The sequence below is a fragment of the Octopus sinensis genome, linkage group LG2, assembly GCF_006345805.1.
Source record: "Octopus sinensis linkage group LG2, ASM634580v1, whole genome shotgun sequence".
Classification (NCBI taxonomy): domain Eukaryota; kingdom Metazoa; phylum Mollusca; class Cephalopoda; order Octopoda; family Octopodidae; genus Octopus; species Octopus sinensis.
The window spans coordinates 45,961,327-45,976,696 of NC_042998.1; the positions used below are offsets into that span (position 1 = coordinate 45,961,327).

General features: G+C 33.9%; 1 protein-coding gene across 3 annotated transcripts in view; it reads right to left on the bottom strand.

Annotated features, from left to right (window-relative positions):
• Positions 1-12,278, bottom strand: part of LOC115224574 (glutamic acid-rich protein) — a 33,086-nt gene extending 20,808 nt beyond the window's left edge. For 2 of the 3 annotated variants that reach the window (XM_036512959.1, XM_029795503.2), the window contains exons 1-4: positions 11,858-12,278; positions 7,178-7,325; positions 5,864-5,937; positions 3,177-3,260 (exon numbers count right to left, since the gene is read on the bottom strand). In XM_036512959.1, coding sequence (XP_036368852.1) covers positions 3,177-3,260; positions 5,864-5,937; positions 7,178-7,325; positions 11,858-12,277 — 726 coding nt within the window. In that variant the 5' untranslated portion in view covers position 12,278. The remainder of the gene's footprint in view (positions 1-3,176; positions 3,261-5,863; positions 5,938-7,177; positions 7,326-11,857) is intronic. The other variant, XM_036512970.1, reaches the window with a different exon arrangement.
• Between the last annotated feature and the right edge of the window lie 3,092 nt (positions 12,279-15,370).

Here is a 15,370-nt window from a genome sequence, read left to right on the forward strand (position 1 = left end):
TCTATATTCAAAATAATCTATCCAGTACTGGATATACAAATTCAGGAAATAGAATTTTCCCTGCCAAAAAAAAATAAATAAAAAGCTTTCAGTTTTTATAAATATACTTAGTTTTAGTTAATAATAAAATCTATTATGTATATCATCAGCGCTTGATAAGCAATTACTTTCATGATAATGCAAATGTGCAGAGCAAACAATGTTAGCAAATGCATATTCTTTTATTGATTTGTACCAGTCACAACAAAGGAAAATGACCACATAGCTAACTATTTAGTATAAGTTTTGACATTGATTTCATTGGAAAAAAAGAGGGGAGCCAACTTAAAATAATATGCAGTCCAATAAATTTACATCTCTAACATATATGCATGTAACTCTTTATCAACAGATATATCAGAGCAGTAAGAGCAATAGAACAATAGTAGGTAAGGTTAGAGGAGTTAGCCTTCAGTTAAAGGAGCACATTGTCATAGGTTTCCACAGATCAGGATAGATTCCTGTACAAAGACAGATTGAAAAGTTTTGCAAGAATAGAAACTAGCTTAACTCTTTGGTGCATTGTTTGAGGGTAATGAAAGGGACAGTATCAGGCTGCTGGCCTTATTAGTTTGAAACATCTATGTGCTGTGATGTGAGCCAGGTGAAATGGGAAACAATAAATTTGGAGTAATGTGGAATGTAGAGTTGGATATAAACTAAGCAAGAATATGGAGGCTTTTTCCAAAGAATTACTGCTCGCAAAACCATTATGGCTGCGAAACAGAGTTTCAGAGGGTTTTACAAATTTAATACATATCCTTTTAATGAGAAAACAGGAAAAAAAAAAGTAGCTGTTTGGGAAACAAGAGAGTATACAGACTGTGTGATACACAAAGACAAACGTTCCATTTTGGATGATAGCCTTAAAGAAGTTCAGTGCAGTGTTATAGCCAACCATTACGTAAGGATGAAGGATTTTCACAAAGCATTGCAAGTGCGTCTTTATCTGAACTGCTGCAGTGCAATTGTGGGCAAACCACTTGCAAGAATTGAGGCTATGAGTCATGGTGGTCTGTGAAATGTAGAGAGATACCTAAAAGGATCAATCACCAACCTAACTTTTTTGATGGTTTAAAAGCAAAGCCAGAAGCATCAATGTAGAATTGGTGACCTCCCCACCAGCCAAATGACAAAGTTCCACAGTAGTTGTCAGAAGACTTGATGGTTATGGTTCAGTAGAAGTTCAGTTTGAAGGTGAAAAACAAACTGAAGATATTTGGAGTGTCTGTTTCTTAGTCAGAAATGAGTGTGGGGGGTGAAACATGAAACTAGTTGAGGTAAAGAGCTGAAGATTTCAAAGGAATGCAGCCTTTGTATAACCAGCATCAGCACAGGATGAGAGTGAGAGTTGATGAGCTGTGAGCATTGAAGTCATAAAGGACAATTCTGAGAAAGGTGAGGGGAGATACATGTCTCTGATGCAGATATGGTGAAAGAGATGATGGCTGAAAGAGTTTGATGAGTGGCAGAGGACATAGATGTACTTAGGAATGCGTCATACTAAAATGATGGATCAGTATCGAAGGAATTTGTTTACATTGTTTTATCACATTTAATATAATCATTGTTGGTTGAATATACTATACACTAAACAAGAAAGAATAAATTTTTCATCTCAATTGAGAGCCCATGTAAGTTATTTTGCACAGCTAATATAGAAATAAAATTTCTTTTGTTTACAATAGTGTTGCTTTATTTCTATTAATAATTGTTGTTATTCAAACAATCTAAACTTTTATTTTTAATCCCGTTATGTTGGTAGTGGATAGTAGAGGTGATAGTGTGAACAAAATACCTTGTGCTAATAACACTGATTAATTTTCCCTCTCATCCTCCCAAGGCTAATGAAATAAGTAAGTAGTCAATATAATCAGCTCTACTGTAGAAAGTAATACCCCAGTATGACCACAGTCAAATGACTGAAACCAATAAAAGAATACTAATCAGTTTTATTTTTCCTCCAAACTAATAGTATAGGTTTGTGCACAGATCCAATAAGATGAACAGTCTTAAAATACACTAACCAACCCTCATTTTTTCAAGCAAAGAAAAGGCCACAAGCAAAAGGCATTGTAAAGCTACATTATCATACATTCAAGATTCTACAATCTTTAAGAAAAAAAGAGGAAACTAATGACTGTCTGCTTTGGAAAAAATAACTAAATAAATAGATATACAAAACAAAATTAGTAAAATAAGATAAAGCCATATACAGAGTAGAGTTGAGCTATGATAATTATATTTCAAGAGAGACCTTTTCAGAGAGTACACAAATTATTTTGCAAATTTTGCTATAACTTAGCAGACTCAGCAGTTACTGGACAACTGAGAAGTCAGTAACCAACTGTTCAACATGATGCCAATATCTTTACAAAAAATAAATAAAAATTTTAAGTAAGAAATAAAAAATAAAAAGGTTGCCCAAACAAAAACAGAAGATTAGAGTTATTCTCAAAAGTCAATACTTTCAGAATAAAGATAAACTATGAGGATACTTGATTTAAGGTGTTGACGGGTTTGCTATCCTAAATATTCTAAGTAGGGGGAAAAAAAAAAAAAAAAAAAAGGAAACAACAGAATTCTTGAAATACTTGAAAGTTAGCCTACAGGATACACAAATATAGTTTTACCAAAAAGTATCCTGATGGAAACAAATTCCAGCATAAAAAACCAAACAGATGCTACAGTGATAGATCAGAGAATTACAACTTCAAACAATTTTATTAAAGAGCAAAAATATTTCTAAACTTAAAAAAAAAAAGTTAAAAAAGATTACCCAACAAGCCTAATGAATAAGAAATTTAGTATAATTGTAGATTTTTATGCAAGCTTTTTAGAAGAGAAACAAAAATTGACTTAGATAATGCATTGAACATGACTGCTTCAGTACAAGTTAGTAAAATTCTAACAAAAGGTTAACAAGAATGCTAATTATATTTTCTAGGATTTAAATTTTAAGCATAAAAGTGATATTGACTGAGAGCTTGTAACAAAACATTTAGTTACTACCCAGTATGTTATAAAATCAAATTACCATTAATAACAACAACAAAAAAGTTGAAATTTTAGCAAATTAAATGAAAAACTACTTTTTAAAGTGATTATTCATGATATTAAATTTAAACTGTAGTTACCTTAGCAGTGTCTTCAGTAACTGAACGTCTACTGCCATCAACAGTTACTGTTAAACCACCATTACTGTGTTCAGTGGATTGTATCTGTTAAAATAAAAGTAGACCACGGATAAATTATTTTAATGCTAAATAAAGAAAGTGTGATTAGGTGGAGCTTAACATGAATGGAACTTGAATGAAAAGAATGTATCTTATTGAAAAATATATTTGATAGTCAAAGGTTTGGAATCATACATTTAAAAACATCAGTATCTCTCTCATATATAATGGAAAGTGTATAATGGAAACACTTTTACACATATATATATAAATTACTACAAATAGAGTAGATTATGTCACTGTGTTATGCTCCAATCTATGCTTGGACCAGTTTGCCCGACTGAACAAATAGCAAGCCTCACCATTTGCATAAGAATCATGGGGGCAGACACGCTTGGACACACTCTCCATAGGGTCCTGTCAGTATATGTTCCATTTGGATCCCAAAGCAAAACCAACGAAGTTTATGGATATTATCCAATCATTTTGCTTGTGATCTACTACTAGGTCTCCTGCTGGTTAGTCTGTCCTGTGTTCATTTCTGTCAACACTAACCACAAGCTCTAATGTCTCAATGTGAAGTAGTGGCTTGACCAGGAGCAACTTGCTGCACACCTTAGCAAGTAATGTTATTCCAATAACCCTTTGAAGGTACCCCATTTTAGCTGCCCGTATTCATTACACACTTTCAGCCACTACCCAAGATTCATGACCACATGAAACAAAAAAACCGATTGCTGAAGATTTACATCATCAACTCTACAACCACAAGCCCAAAGATATCTAACCATTCTGCTCTTCTATTCCTGTTCTCTCTTTATAATCACCTTGTACCTTAAGGATACATCCCCACCACCTCTCTCCTTTTCCAGCTGGTGAAGCCATGTATGTCTTATTAAGCAAGACACCTGTTCATATTCATCTCTCATACTTCAACCTTTTGACCTCCTTCAGTACTACACCCCAAATCAGTTGGGTGGTGGTCCTATTTTGCAAGTAACTTGGTAAACTCATTAGTGCTGGTGCCCCCTCAAAACAGAAAAAAAAAACCATTACACTCTGTAAAGTGATTGATATTAGGAAGGACATAACTACAGTAACCTTTGCCAAAATGAACATTGTTGTTAGGCAGGGTCCTCTGGTTTTTTGATTCCTGTTGAACCGTCCCACCCAAGCCAGCATGGATAAATTGATGTTAAACAATGTTTCAACTTCTTAGAGATAAAGCGCCTCTCTTCCACCAGTCATTCCAAATTGTCTAACCACTCTCACCAAACCCTCTCATGCTAGACACTTTTTCTCAATCTTTCCTCCTCAGAAAGGCAGCTTCCTGAGATTCCTTCTTGCTCATATTTTGTACCAATAGCACTGACTTAATGAAATTCCAAGTGAATATCAACTGCATTAATCTCACCAAGGACTATAGGTAGTCTCTTTTCCTCTCACAACAAAATATATACATAAAGAGGTTAGGGCCGAGCAGTGTACTGAACTCATAAATGTATCCCTCTCACTTATACAAATTGAAGGCACCCTTATAAAATTATATATTTTGATGATATGGTTCATTGTTTGAAAGGTCGGTTTATTAGCAGCTATTCCTCACAGAGCAGCTCTTGGAACAGCAAGTTAGTATTACTTAAAAATATCTAATTACTATATATAGTATATAACAGGTTCTGAATTTTATTTGACGGATTTATTTCAACGAATGCATTAGAAGAAATGTTAAAACACTTTCTGATGAATTTGTGTAAAATAAAATGATATATTTTAGGGATTTAAGTTCTTTAAGAACAGTTCACATCAAATGGGAAGTTACAATGTTTAAAGCAATCCTTATCAAGTTCATTTTTACTTAACCCTCTAGAATTTAAACTGGTCATATCCAGCCCAAATATTCTACCTGTTTCACATTCAAATCGGCTAGATTTGGCCTCTCACACCTAGCCTATGCCATTCTAAAAAGAAACAATCACTTCAGTAAAATCTTGAAGCTACAAGATAATACATGACTAATTCCAAACAATGTGAATAAATAAGCATTACATTTGATGAAATAATCTGAATGCTGAAGGGTTAGATATTTTCCCAATGATTATATATATATTTATATATATATCATCATTTAACGTCCGCTTTCCATGCTAGCATGGGTTGGACAACTTTGACTGAGGGCTGGCGAGCCAGATGGCTGCACCAGGCTCCAATCTTGATCTGGCAGTTTCTACAGCTGGATGCCCTTCCTAACGCCAACCACTCCGAGAGTGTAGTGGGTGCTTTTTACGTGCCCATATATAACTAAATCTATTAGATGAGAATAATTTAAGAATTTCATTCATTTGAGAACATAAAACTTTAGTAAATTATTTTAGACCATAGTTACCAAAATTATCAATGGAAAAATTTAGTTATTGTCTAAGGATTAATCACTTCACATATTTGCTTTAAATAACAATAAGTATTCATAAATATCATACTTTTATGCAATATACTTTGATATTGAACAGATATATTTTCAACACATCAAGATGATTTGATAAACTTAATTATGTATCATCTCTAATAAAGTCAAATGTTTTGTAAGAGTTTAAACATCCACCAGCTAAGAACCCTCTCCCCTATAAATAAGACAAAGAAAAACATACCTCATCATCAGTTGGCTCGGCAGGATCATACATCTCATCCTCTTCTTCATCATCATCTTCCATCTTTTTCTTAGCTGCAAATGTCAATGGTTGTATTGTCAAAGCAATATCAAGCCTTTTGACCTATACAAACCTTGGAGAAAACACAGTATATACTTCTTTATATATAAGAAGTATGAAAATTAGAAAGAAGAGGGTTATGTTTTATCTGTAAAGAAATTTTAGAACTTAATAGGAAATACTTATGTGTGATTGCATTGTGTGAGCGAGTGTATTGTGTGTACATGAGTGTATATAAAAATTGCAAGTTGCCACGTTATGAGAAATGGACAAAGGGGTGATGAGAAATGATAACATTATCAAGCATGTGTACTAGAACGGACACTAAAATACTATGGAAAAGGTGAAAAAAGAAACTTTTTTTTACTGTATTTTTTCTATATATATATATATATAAGAAATTTTTAAAATGGTGAAAACTTGATGTTACCATGAAGCCAAGTTACAAAACTGAAGTAAAAAGAAAGACAATGAGTTGTGTTGATGTCTGTCATTAGGTGTTTACTACCAGACCTTAATAAAGAATGGATCTTAGTAAAAGAAAAAAAACCCAGGTGACAACAGTTTGGCTATAAAACGAAAAAATTAAATCCAAAGCATTAAAAAAAGTAGGTAAAAAAAGAAAACATGTAGTGAAGATTTTAATCTAGAAAACTGTATTAAAAGTGGGAAAAAAAAAATTGGGTAGAGATTTATGAAAAAAATTTCTTTAAATGAGTTAAATAAATGTAAGGAGGCAGATGTTGGTAAAGACATGGAGGGAAGGAAGCATAAATAATACACCATCACCATGGCTTTTCATTTCTTTCCAGAATTCAGTTTGTGATGACCTTAAAATTACATTATTTTGACAAGAAAAAGTTGTCCCACCTTCCATCCAAATTAGTAGTAGAAAGACAATGATTATCTGGGTAGTATAAAATGCTCTTGTAAGAAAAATGAAGGAAATAAATACAGAAATTGAATCATTTTGCTTCCTGAGTGTCATTTGAAGCAATAGGAAATTGGGTGGGATGCTCTGTAAACAGACCAAAATAAACTTGCCAAAGAGATATGCAGAAGAGAAAAAGAGAGAGAGAAAACAGAGTGAGAGAGTGAGAAAGAAAGAGAGAATTATAGTAATAGGGTGGGAGAAAAAGAGGTAGAGAAGCAGCGGAGACAACATGCTAGTGACATTTCATCTGTAGCTGACCGCTCATTGGAAAATGACCAACAATGCAGGCGCCAGCAGGAAAAACCATTTATTTACTTTACCTGAAGTATCACGCTGTCTTCTATTGGAAGATTGGTCTTTACGACCTTGAGAGTAGAGTTGATCCCGTTTTTTAGTAGAAGGGGTACTTCCCTGTGGCCTTCTCCTGTCATTTGGGCGGATGATCCTGTCTTTGCCTCTGGAGGAGCGCTGAAACCATGACAAGGGGCCAACGTCTTAAGAAAAGGTTGAATAAAGCGGCCATAGATAAGCCATTAGACAAAAAGATAGAAAGGGAACATGGTGGATAGGTTAAAACACATTGCACTAAAACAATGAATAGAGGATGGAGTTTTTATTTGAAGATGAAATGCTATCAAATCAGAGAAACTCTAGCAGAGAGATATAGCATTTTAAAAATGCAGTCATGAGTTGAAAACAAAAGGAGAGCTGTTTTAAACTTCTCTCACTCTCTCTCTCTCTTTTTTCTTCAATATATTCCATACCAGAAACAATGGAAACAATGAATGCATTTTTTAAATTTGGAAAAAAACAATCTGAATGTGGGTAAAATCAATGTTACATTGCTTGGTAACATCCTTGACTTAAGAAACAGCCAGAGTTGAATCACTGAGAATGAAATTATTGAGATATGAGCAGAAGGAAGGAAGGATATTGGGAAATAATTTTTTTATTCTTTCATTTTTTTGGATATTCAATATTTTCAGACCAACTGAAAATATGAAAGCAACTTGATAGGAATTAAATCTGAAGCATGCATATGTACACACATTCAAACACATACATACATGTCTTACATATTTCTAATGTTCAGACACACACATTTATAAACACAATCATTAGGAGAAAATGCAATCTATGAAAGTAGGAGGAAACCTATAATTTTGGAAAGACTGATAAAAATGAAAGCAAGAAGGAGAGTTGCGTTTGTGGCTCTCTCTGGTTTCTATTTGAAATGAAAATTGCGTCATAAAAATGTAATGACACAAGATTGTCATAAAAAATGAAAATAAAGTAAATGAAAGCTGGGCAATTTTCCTTTCATTAAAAATGTGAGTGAGTTGAAATAATGTACTGAAAATACACTGTTTTAAACTGTTTGAAAAGATTCTTATATTTTTTTAAATATCTATTTTGTTGATTGATAATAATCTTTAGAAAATTACTATTTGTAAACAGACATTAGAAAAACTTACCTTAAATAACATTTTATTAAACTTTATATGTAAAAAAAAAAAAAACTAGAATATTAAAAAAACAGAAAAGATGAAATTGACTAAATATTGTTTGTAAGTGTTTGGTGCATAAGCGGTTTGTATGCAAGAACTAACATATATACAATATAGAGTTTTATACACATATTTTAGAACTTGTTTAACATTAACTTTCCAAAATGAATAGTTAATAATAGAGGTTATTATTCAACATGTTTTTAGATAATCTCTGGCAAAACTGGTAAGGCACAAATAGAACTATTTATCTGGAAGGGTCCTAATATTTCACAGCCAATGTAGAATAGATTTTGAAACAAAATTACTTTTAAATGTAACTTTCTTCTTAGAGAATTGGATAATTTCTGCAATCAAACTTTGTATTTGAAATGCTATTCCAATAAGTATTTTCGAAAAATATAAAATATCTTTTTAAGTGAAGTATAAAGATGTTTTAAGGAAGAAGAAAATATTTTCTTTATTTTTATGTCTCCAGAAATCTTATCCTAATGATAAATTCCATTTAATACTATATAAAGCCTTAAATTATTATATACAGAATTCTAAATAACTAGTTGTCTATTAACATAGTAGGAAAGAAACAAGTATTTGAGTGCATATTTAAATATTTGTATTAGCATTAAATAATTAAGAGCTTTTTTTTAAAGCCCAAATTTTGGCTACTTCCTCTAACAATCAACTTATGCTAGCTAGCTCTCTTACTATAACATTCCAAATATGCTCTGTTTAATTCTACTGCAGTAAGCTAGGAATATCAATTATCACAAAAAAAAATTATCATTTCAATTTTATTCAACACATCCAAAATTTATAGCCCCAAGTAGGTCAGAGGTGAAAAGCAACAGTCAAATAATTCAGTAGCACCTATCTCTTTTAAAGATTTAGTTGGTTGTTAGCTTTTCTGAGAGCTTCTCCTGCCCTTTGATGAGATTTATTTTAAATCCTGCTGGGATGTTCACACAACTTCCTCATCCAGTAAACTGGGTGCAGGGGAAGTGCAGTCATGTTAGCAACCACCCAACCAGGAGACAAATTGTACTGGGTTACATGATACCAACAAACAGAAGCTGTTCTAAATTCCAGTATGTTCTTCACTCATTTAAATTAGATCTATTTCTTGGGGCATACAAATGACTTTTTTTCCAAAATGTTCTCAAAAATTTTAAATATAAAAATTACCTAAAAAAAGATAAGCTAAATATTGAAATAAATTTATAGGAATATTAGAATTTTTTGTTTTTTACATGAAGTATAAAACTTATACTTTATATATATCATTTATTTGAAATAGAGGAAAAAACTATTGAATATTTCATGCCATTTCAACTATCAAAAAATTCATAATATACAGATGAGAGAAAAACAGTTATCAATTTAATTGTATAGATTTATGTAAAAGTTCAAAATAATCTTCAGGTTTGTTTAATAGTTTTAATAGCCCCACATTTCTACAAATGAAAAATAAATAAGGGCAAACAATTCCTTCAAACATCTAAAAATAATTCAAATTACAAATAAAAATATATAAATTTAAACAAAGCACAAAAACATTTGAAAATTTTATATGGATAATCCTTTGGCTGTATAATTTTTGCAACATTTTCTATGTATTTCATATTTCAGTCAGACAAATGTACTGATTTAAAGATGAACTAAAGGAAAAAAAAAATGTTATTCTTGCTCAATACAATTCACAGGAATTTCATGGAAGAAAAATAATATTTTTTTATCATTCCCTAACTCTCAGGAAATCTGTAAAAAACACGTTTTCAATAGGATACAGGCAATAAAATATGCCATTTATGAAATTAAAACAATAAGCAAAGAATTATAGCAATAACATTTTATGTCAGTAACATATAGCTCAATAATATAAATTGTTTTCTTTTCTTTAAAGGCTCAGTTTCGGTTAATGTTATCAACTAATTTATTATTTTAATTTTTTTTTTTTAAATTTCAAAATAACAATTGAATAGAGTTCTTGGTTGTGTGCATGTGCACAATTTTAAAAAAGTGCATTGCTATATGAACACTGTTTGTATGGCAATGCACATATAATCAAATGGAAGACTGAAATAATTTATATTTTTAGTCAAATGTTTAAAATGAAAAACTAATATATAATTAAGCAAAGTATTTATTTAGTAACTACCTATTAATTAAGTTCTTAATATGCTTGCTTATGTAACTTTTTATGAAACTAAATTGTTTAATATTGTAAAATCAGAAAAAGTATAGGAGCAGTCAGTATGATGTCAAGATTTAACATTTCAATAAGAAAATCATTTTCACAGTAATTACTATTTTTCATTGCTATTGTGTCAAAAATAATGACTTTCCAACTTAAATTTCTTTATAGTGGTCTGAGAAATAAACAGATATGGCAGTCTATTAAATTAACTGTAATACACAATTGGTGCTGATTTCATCTAACAAGAAAGTCAGTCTTGCTTGCTTATCACTCCTTACCATCTTAGAAAGAAAAAAGGGCACATAAGATATTAAAATGTCTGGGAGAAAGACAAAAAAAAATGGAATGTTTGTGACAAGAACACACTTTTGATTCTCATCATTACATCTAGTGTGCCATTAACATTTTCTATTTACAAGAATTTGGGCTAAATAGTCTATGAAGCACCACTCAACAGAGGGAGACTGGAACAAAATGCTTTGCACAAAAACCAAATGATCATAAAGCCAACAGCCTATCTGCTAGGTCAGGCAACTTTGATACATTCAATCATAGCTGGCTTGGTGTTAAACAACTGGTATGTTTTTCCACTCAGGAGAAATAAAACCTGTTTAATTTGCTCCACTCATTTCATCAATTTAAGAATAATTAATATTTCTTTGTTGTCATTAGTTCCTGCAACTACTGTGACAATCTTAAATCTTAACATTTCCTTTCAACTCAAAGGTTTGCAGACATTATTTGACAAAAGCACGAAGGATTTCTTCACAAATAGTAATAAACAATTACAAATCATTCAAGTAGTTTTCATAAAAGGAGTTCCTAAGATTACTACAACGCGGTTAGTTTAATCTCTCTCTCTAACAAAAAAAAAAACCTCTCTTCTTACCCAATAAACTATTTTCAAACCAATTATTTGTTTCATACGTAATTAATTGCAAATAATTATTCTGTGAAAAGTAACTTTATTTCTTACAATAGTCTAAATTCTCATACTCTTCCAAAACCAATTATTTTTTTCATGTGAGAAATTCAATAAGCAAACTATTCATAAATGTTTGAGAACAGCTATGAAGTTACATGTTCATCTCGTAAGCAAATAAATTATTTTAGTAATAGTATCAGAAAGCCATCAGCTACCTTACACAAAACAATTATTTTAGACTTCAAACAACATTTTTTTTTAAAATACAACTTTAACTCGACGTTATCATATCAGACTGACAAAATTATGGGGCAAAATAATGTATTTGTGATGCAGCTAAACTATAACAGAAAATATAAAAATGAAAACTCACATCAGAATCCTTCTTCATTCTTTTAACGATGTTTGACATACCATCAGATCCAGAACGTCGTTTAATTCCACTTGTTTTGATATCCAGCAATGAAGGTAACGGCCCAGAAGAACCCAACATACCCAGCCCCATTCCACCATCAGGAAGATTTCTACTTCTACCACCTGAACCAATCATCGAACCTTTCAGTAATGTATTGACCAAAGCTAACTGAGTTTCTCGCATAGCTTGTTGTTGCACCCCCATGTTTTGTTGTTGTTGTTGCATCATCATCCCACCACCGGATCCCATCATATTTCCCATACCCATGTTAGAATTCGGAGACATCATCCCACCCCCGTAATTCCCCATGCCCATGTTATTATTCATGTTGGGTGACATATTCATACCTCCACCCATGCCACCACCCATATTGCCCATACCACCCATCCCCCCACCCACACCGCCCATACCACCACCCATGCCACCGCCACCACCCATGCCACCACCGCCGCCCATTCCACCACCACCACCGCCCATGCCACCACCACCCCCTCCGCCGCCGCCACCCATATTGTTCATTCCAGAACACATATTATTCATACCAGGCATAGGGGGAGCACTTCCAAGTATTCCATATCCCCCTTGACCCCCACTAAGTCTTCGGTTAGAGTGGGATCCAAGAGATGACCTCCCACTTCTATTTCTTCCACTAGAAGTACGATTACTAGAACTAGAGCGATAACTCATTTTCAATTAAAAACCTGAAAAATTAAAAAAAAATATATTTAAACATTTAAAAAATTATGATGAAAAATGTTCTTTTGAAAATTATTTAGGCAAAAGAGAGACAACTGCTTTTCTTTTAACACATTACATAAAAAAAAATTTTATACCATATATTTTTTTTCTCGTTTCAGTCACTTGACTGCAACCATTCACTGGGACACCCCCTTGAAGGGTTTAGTTGAACAAATTGATCCCAGTACTTATTCTATCAGTTATTTTTTGCTAAACAGCTAGATTATGGGAATGTAAACAAACCAACACCAGTTGCCAAGTGGTGAAGGGGGATAAACACAAACGCACATATATGATGGGCTTCTTTCAGTTTCTGCTTACCAAATCAACTTACAAGGCTTTGGTCGATCTAGGGTTATAGCATGCCTGAGGTGCCACTCAATGGGACTGAACCAGGAACCATGTGGTAGGAAAGCAAGCTTCTTACCACACAGCCATAAGACATTTTTAAAAAAAAAGTTACATTTATGATTATTTTCATATGTATCTGCGGCATTTATTTTAACAGTAAATGCTGATTTAATAATAGCTACAGAACATGACTAATCTCAAGGAAAAGGACCTTCCTTCCTGTCCACATCAGTTGTGCTTAATTACATAAACAGGTCGCAATACTTAACCAATGCAAGGCAACGAACTGGCAGAATTGTTAGCACACCAGGCAAAATGCTTAGCAGCATTTCATCCGTCTTTACGTTCTGAATTCAAACTTTGCCTTCCATCCTTATAATTACCAGTTGAACACTGGGGATTGATGTAATTGAAATTGCTAGCCTTATGCCAAAATTTGAAACCTATATTTAACCAATGCATATTCAATATTGGATTCTTAAATAAATTTGAACGGATCTATTTCAAGATTTTTACTTTAACATTCTTCCTTAGTATTTTTTTTCTTCTTGAATTCCCCAAAACTAAGTTTACCATACAAGTATATTTATCTTTATCAATATCCTGTAAATATACATATATCATCATCATCGTTTAACGTCCACTTTCCATGCTAGCATGGGTTGGATGATTTGACTGAGGACTGGCGAACCAGATGGCTGCACCAAGCTCCAATCTGATCTGGCAGAGTTTCTACAGCTTGATGCCCTTCCTAACGCCAACCACTCCAAGAGTGTAGTGGATGCTTTTACGTGCCACCAGCACGAGGGCCAGTCAGGCAGTACTGGCAACGGCCATGCTCAAATGGTGTTTTTTATGTGCCACCCACACAGGAGCCAGTCCGGCAGCACTGGCAACGACCTCGCTCGAATGATTTTTGCACATGCCAGTAAGGCAACATATATATATATGTAACTATAAAAGTCTATGAAGGATTCAGTGGATATTTTTACAGATTATTATGATAGGCAGTTTGATAATTCAACCATCAGCTTGGCAAATAACTGATTGAATCCAAGAATGTTTCACCACTATTTTGAAGTCCACTTTTCTATGCTTTTGCATGAGTTTGACAGAGTTTTGTTGAAGCAGATTTTCTACCTTGTGGTAGTCAACCCTCACTTATTTCTAAGCAAGGTAACATATTTCCCCATTGCTTGACATGTTTTTGCAGAAAAATAGATATGATGCTGCTTGTATGACAGTGACACCCATTTACAGATATCATATAATATCAAGGCAAGGAGACAAACATACATTCACTCACACACACACATTGTGTTTTTACGTTCAGTCAGTCAGTCATTTAGTGTTTTAAATCCGAGTTTTGTCCCGGTAAATGGAGGTGGCCAGATCTACCTCAATGCCATAGCAACCGCCCTCACACCATCTTGCCCAGTTTTGGGCATCCTCCTTTTTCAAACTAACCCTTCCAATCTCCTTGGTCTACCTCACTCTCGCGCTCCATTTACCTCAAATGCAGTCACCCTCCTTAGAACATGCTCTTTATATCCCTCCTCAACACATGCCCATACCACCTCACTCCATTCGCCCTTGCCAGCCATTCCACCGATCCCTCCAACCCCAGCATCGCCATCAAATCCTCAGTCCTCCTATCAAACAGCTTCACCCCACACGTTTCTCTCACCATTGCTCTCTCAGTCCTCAAAATTACCATCTCTCTCTCCCTCAGACACCATGTCTCACTCCCATACAGCATTGCAGCCCTCACACAACTCTTATAGACCCTTCCTTTCATCTTTAATGAGAACCTTTTCCCATATAATGCTCCATATTCACTGAACTTCACCCAGCCAAGTCTCGCTCTTGCTGTCACAGCTGCTTCACATCCACGCTATTTCCCAAATAACAAAACCCTCTCACCGTTTCCACGGGTTCTGCCAGCCCTCCTGCTCCTTTCTCACATCTTCCACAAACAAACTCTCTCACCAGTCTTGGGATCACCTTCTTTATTTTCGTATATCTACCATGAATCCATTTCTCACATCTCATAAACACTGCATTTACCATTATCCTCCTCCCACATACACCACATGGATTCACCTTGCGCACTAACACTTCTCCTTCCACCCCGCTTACCATCACCTTTGTTTTCCTGAGGTTTACCTTCAAACGCCTCCTTCCATTTCCAAAACTTCTCCCTCAATCCCTCCATTGTCTCACACATCAGAGCAAGGTCATACATTATCTCCATTATCAATCCCTCTCTTGCACTCTCTGTCACCACATCAACCACTATTGCAAACAACAACGGTGACAACGCAGATCCCTGATGCACACCAACTTTCACTACAAACTCCTCCGAAATCTGATGGGTTACTC